We start from the raw sequence: 6,376 nt of genomic DNA on the forward strand, positions 1-6,376 counted from the left end.
CATTTTTAATCTTTTTTTGTTCCTAAAGTCTAAACTCATAGGACTAAAGGGATTAAAAAATAATATGCATAAGAATTAAAAGAAATGATTTTTAAATATGAAAACTAAAAATAAAGTTTATATAATCATAAGAACACAATTAATTAAGTAAAAAAAAAACATAAAAAAATCAAATGTGTAATTTAACTTAAAATATTTTATCCAAATTTCCTGCCACCTAAGCTAAAATCATATGATAGACTTTCAAAGGTCCAACAAATCGAAAATTTTCTATAATTGCATCCACCCGCAAGTTAGAATAAAAAGTCAATATAAAAAGATCAACATTAAAAAAAAAAGGAGTCAATACAATTCTTAAATGATTAAAATCACATTGCATACTTTATTTAATTCTCGAATGAGTTGTCAAAAATAATCATTCTTTACACCATGAAATACTTGGTCTACAAGTTTATGCTAATGTACTTGCGCCCCAAGTTCAACTCCATCCATCTACCAACTCCATCCCAAAGCAAACACTACATATAAGCACAGCCACATCCATCCTTTTCTCATCAATTAATTTCTCGACTTACTTTTTCCCATTTTTTTAGCCCATAACTCCAACTCACCAAAAATGAAGAGAGAGGGTAGACAACATGGTATGGTGAGGTCTTATAGAATCCTACCAAATTCACTTAACCCTCGACCCAATACTCGATTCATCACCCAATTTGATGCCCCTCCCACTGCTGGATTCTTCGTAAAAGTGTCCTCTAAGCCAACCAATCACTCCAAGTTCACTGGCAAGTGTGGCACACCACGTTGCACCGGTTGCCACCTTCACCCGGCTTGCAAGTCCAAAGACAAGACCAAAGGCACCCAAAAGCGCAAACACTGGCGAGTCATCGTAGATCAACCCAATTCAGATTTTTTTGGGTTGTCTGCAACTGTGACACTTGACAATCTTTCTCATGATTACTATGAAGATGAAAGTGGTGACCGTGTAGATTATTCTGGCACTTTGGATGATTATGATGGGGAGAATAATAATGGTAACAAATGTGTTTCTGAAATTGGGGGTTCATTTCAGATGGATCAAGTTGCGGAAGATGAAGATTGGCTTTTGGTGGAATCTTGTTCGTGATTGATGATGTTGTTGTTTATAATTGATGTGTTTATTTTACAATTGCTTGAAAGGATTAATAAAGGTTATATTTGGATTTTGAAGAAATTAAGCGATAACAAGGCTTGTTTTTCTAATTTTGGTTCTCGGAAGTTTGTTTTTTCTTGTATTTTTATTTTATTTTAATCCCTTTAAAATTTTAATTTTTTTATTTATACTTCTCATAAATTCATACTTACAAGAATTGAAAAATTATAAATTTATATGAGCTAAAATTAAAAAAAAAAACAGATATAAAAATAAGAAATGTTAATTTAACAAAATTAAAATCATATTTAAACTGTGATCCAAATTATTGGATCATCGGATGTACAATTTACGGACAAAGTGTTTTTTCTTTTTTTGAGGTCATGGACAAGTGTTGTTGAAATTTTAAAATTTTTACTAAGAGTAGAATGCCTAAAGATACTTGAAGTCCAATTTTTAAGTAAAAGCTTTGAGGTTGGGGTTTGGATCGAAACCAACCAGATTAAAATGTCGAGAAGAAATGATGACTTGAAGATGTTTGAAGAATGCTTATTTTGGTGTCACTCAAAAGGACTTACATACCACTTTGTTAGACTTTTGACAAGCATATCAATTGTCGGTTATACATTTATAAAAAGAGTTCATATTCACAGGGATTTGAGTTACTTAATTCATTCGAAAAAATATGATCAATTCAATAGTTATGTACAAATTTAATCGAATGTCATTGATTTTGGTTTAACTAACTAAAGATAAATGAAAGTAAAAGAATAGTGAAAATAATGGATTTACTGAAATAACAAAAATAATGAAATTATGGGAATAACAGAAATAATAAAATTTAGTGCGTCAGAAATACATAAAATTATGAAAACAAATTTAATTAATTCAAGAAAACATAAGATTGAATTTCATCATTTGTACCCTTAATATCCTAATAAGATCAACATATATGAATCATTTTTCAATATTACTAATGTACACATTAAGTTACCCCAAGTCAATCCCTCACACTTGAGGTCTAAGAATATTTACCAAATATCGATCGCTCGCATATGAAGTAAATACCCCAACATTACAATTATATTTTCGTGCTTTTTGCAATCAAAACGTTATGCTCTATTCCTAGCAATGTAACATAAAGAGTAAAATCATTCAGTTCAAATTCTAAGATTACTTTTCATTCTCACTTAAAATCCAATTTCATAACACTAGTGATCAAATAGAATCAAGCATTACGAGTAGAATGAAATTACCAATAATGAGTAGAAAAGATTCATACATATATAATATCAAAAGGGATACATAAGAGTACAGAGATTACATCCAATCCTTAATAAAAGCTAACTGATCATTGCGTAGAGCATAAAACTAACAAGAGAAATGACAAAGGATGTGATCCACGATCATAACTCTACAACACCTCGACTCCACTTTTCCTTTTCTCCTTCTTCTTCCTTAGCCTTTGCGTGTTTTCCTCACTACTGAATGCTATTGGATCTCCTTTCTTCCACAAATGCATGACTATTTATAGAAAACAACCTAGGAGAGTGTATAAATTCGCCCAGGAGAGATGTAGCTTGCCCGGTAGAATTTGTTGCTTACTCTTGAAGGCATCCACTTGCCCAGGTGAATTGCAACTCGCCCAAGCGAGTTGCTTGCTTAGGGCTGAACTAAGATCTTTAGCCAAGGCGAGCTGGTTGCTAACCTAGGAAAATTTGGGGTTAGAAATCTTCGTGAAAAGACCATTTTGGCCTTCCTTTTGGCTTTGTTTATGGATCTAACAAACAACCATCAAAACCTACAAAATCATGGATGAATCTTTCATATTTAAACAACAACATTAGTAAATTTTTAATATATATATATATATATATATATATATATATATATATATATATATATATATATATAATAACTAGATTTAAGGGTAGTTTATAAGAAAACTATTACAATTGAAAGATAAGTACTAACAATTTAATCCAAAAAACAACTGAATTTTGGCACTTATCAACTCCCCCCAACCTAGAATCTTGCTTGTCCTTAAGCAAAGTAAAGAAAAATTAAAAATAACAATATTATAAGTATAAAATAAATGTGCTAAAAAATTATGAACATGCTTTGTAAAGAATCAATCCCCAAACTAATCAGAACAACATTTTTCAAAATGCAACAATGAGAAATGAAAGCACAAAGATGGAATTCACAGAACCAAAAATGGGATTAAGATCAATTTGAATTTTGTTTCTAAAGAACATAAGAGGAAACACGGGATGCATTCAAATAGAGGAAAACCTCTCAAAGGTGTTTAAGTCTCACACATGCAAGTGTTTCATCTCAATTCCAATCACTGATATGCCATAAACCAATTTTATAAGTCATTTCCCATCGAATCAAAGATAATTTTGCATAATCATTATGGATCAATAAGTCTTTTAAGGTTGGGCCTAGTTTTGAAGGAAATCTTGATTTTTTTGTATATTCAAACATACCTTGAGAATAAGAGAGCAAACATAAAAATTAGCTAGTAACTCAAATGAACGATCACTTCCTATCCCTTTTTCGTTTCAACCAAGTTATCACTTCTTTCTATTCAGATATTTACAACAACTCTAATAAAATGTACATGATTCGAACTTTTTATTTATCCATAAAGAACTTGTTTTTTCTTTTCTCTTTTCTTTTCTTTTCTGTTTTCCCTTGATACCCATATTAAAAATAGAGTATTTACATCACATTAGCCACCAAATGATAGAAATCCCCATCAAAATACCTTTGTTCTCTTGACCTAAGATTAGGTAGGAAACTTTTATCCTAGGTTAGTGTTCCAACAAAATATCAAGTGTTTTGGCTCAAAGGGCTTGCAAATGGTAAAATAATATACATTGGGATAGTTGTTTGGCCAATGGCTTAAAATGTAAACAAAGAAAGAAAGCTTAAATCATATCCACGAATCATATGTTATGACAATTAGAAATTTATGCAAAATCGACTGTAGAACATATCAATGAGGACACTCAATGTAAAATATGTGGTTGCAGACAGTTACTAAAGCTTAAGACCTGTTTCCATATTCAAATCAAATCAGTGTTTTAAAAGTTGTTCTTTTATCAAGTCCATGCAAAAACATCTGAATTCATTTGGTTTTTGGGAATGTCCTTCATTGTTTTAAAAAAACAAATCCTTTTGTTGTGTTTTGATCCAAAAATAAGTTTCAAAAATACTGGTTGTTGATTCTTTCTACAACATGCTATGTTCAAGAAAAATTTTCTATTTAAGTCCTAAAAAGAGTTATAATCTATAACTATACTAACATAATATCAAAGCACGTGTAAATTAGTCAAAATAAACTGGCGTAAGTTTTTCAAACAAAAAATTCAAAACAATAAATAAGGTAATAAAAAAGTACTGAAATTTAATACAAAGCGATAAATAAACATAAAGACAAGTTCATGAATTTTTGAAGATCATGGCTGAGGAGCTTAGTCTCCTTAACGATCATGGTTGAGGAGCTCAGTCTCCTCTAATAAAATAATCAACAAGATCTGTCATGTCTTCATCCTCCTCTTGAAAAATAGTCCACCAACTCCTAAGTGATTCCTCAAGTTCCTTGCTGGGTCAAAAAGAATTCCTCTATAGGTCTGCATCTTGCTATACCCATCAGGCATTTCATCGAACTTGCAGACTCCTAAGTGACCATTTATACTTTATTTACAATAAAAAAGAGGTTACCTTCAAGGTAAACACGTGCACAGATGTAGAAAACCTTGACTAGCTCTGGATAGAAGGTTCCTTTCTTCTATACCAGCTTTGACAATCCTTGTGCTTCCAACAAATTAGGAAAGTTGAACCTTTTTTGAGAGAACCATTCCAAGTCCAAATACTTGGGGATCCTCATGTTTATGGCAACATAGATCATCTTGTAGTCATTCTTCTTGCTTTCATCAGTAAACCATGTGTCCAACCTGTTGAGAGCAGCCTGAGAGCATTCGCCTTGCTTCCTCTTGGAAGTTTTTTCTTTCTTCTGAGCTCTTGAAGGGTTGCTCACCATCTTGAAGAAGAGCCAGAGGATTTGAGAGCATAAGATATTTGGGTTCAGAGAAGGGTGTTAGAGAAGGTGTTGGTGTGATTTGTGGATAGGTTTAGGTTGCCTTTTATAGAGAAGCTGGGTCGTTTTGGTTGGCTGAGGTAGGTGGCGAGAGTAATTGCTATAATAAAGGTGGTTGATAAGGTGAAGATGAAGATATGTAATAGATTGCACACAACAGATACATAAGTAATCGATTAAAATAACATAGTAATTGATTAAATTGGCCATCATTTTCACTCAAAACCAAAAGCTGATATAAGTAATCGATTAAAATAAAGGTGTAATCGATTAAAATAAAGGTGTAATCGATTAAATATGCCAGAAAAACTCCCCATGAGGCCTTTGTAATCGATTAAAACTTAAGCTGATTGATTAAATCAGAACACAAAGCCAAAAGAAGTCATAAGCCATAGCATGTAATCGATTAAAACAAAGTCGTAATCGATTACAACAGAACAAAATGCCAGAAAAAGCTTTAAACCCAACATGTAATTCATTAATCCGTAGCAGTAATTGATTAAAATAGAAAGATTTTGAACTATAACACCACAAATGCATAAATGGTAATCAATTAGTCCATGGGGTAATTAATTAAAACAGAAAGATTTGAAAACTGATAACACACAACAACACATTGTAATCTATTAACACGAAAGAGTAATCGATTATAAAAGTGAAAAACATGAAATAATCAAAGTAAAGCACGTATTCTCAGAGAGAAAATCAATTACACATCAACATATCAACATAGTAAGACATTTATAGAAAATTAATAGACATAGAGAGCATATATATCAAGCTACATGTACTAAGCATAACATCATTCAATACTAGATCCATCTAAGACACCTACTTCATTCCCAATGAAGAAGAACCTATCTCTAGCAAGAGGTTTAGTGAAGATCTCAGCTAGTTGATGTTCACTATCAATAAATTCAATGCAGTAATCACCCTTTTATACATGATCTCTAAGAAAATGACGTCTTATCTCTATATGTTTAGTTCTGGAATGCATGACAAGATTCTTAGATAGATTAATAGCACTTATGTTGTCACATTTCAAGGGAATCTGATCAAGGATTACAACAAAGTCTTCAAGCTATTGTTTCATCCAAAGACTGTGAGTACAACAACATCCAGCTGCAATATATTCT

General features: G+C 31.8%; 1 protein-coding gene across 1 annotated transcript; it reads left to right on the forward strand.

Moving 5' to 3' along the window:
* Positions 1-537: 537 nt before the first annotated feature.
* LOC114393372 lies at positions 538-1,242 on the forward strand. The gene has a single exon (XM_028354683.1). The coding sequence runs from the start codon at positions 617-619 to the stop codon at positions 1,124-1,126; it is 510 nt and encodes a 169-aa protein (XP_028210484.1). The 5' UTR covers positions 538-616; the 3' UTR covers positions 1,127-1,242.
* The last annotated feature ends 5,134 nt before the right edge of the window (positions 1,243-6,376 follow it).

Source organism: Glycine soja, chromosome 2, assembly GCF_004193775.1.
Source record: "Glycine soja cultivar W05 chromosome 2, ASM419377v2, whole genome shotgun sequence".
Taxonomy (NCBI): domain Eukaryota; kingdom Viridiplantae; phylum Streptophyta; class Magnoliopsida; order Fabales; family Fabaceae; genus Glycine; species Glycine soja.

Bases quoted from the DNA above. Each gene is read 5' to 3' on its own strand.
- LOC114393372 (XM_028354683.1), top strand. From the start codon at position 617: ATGAAGAGAGAGGGTAGACAACATGGTATGGTGAGGTCTTATAGAATC.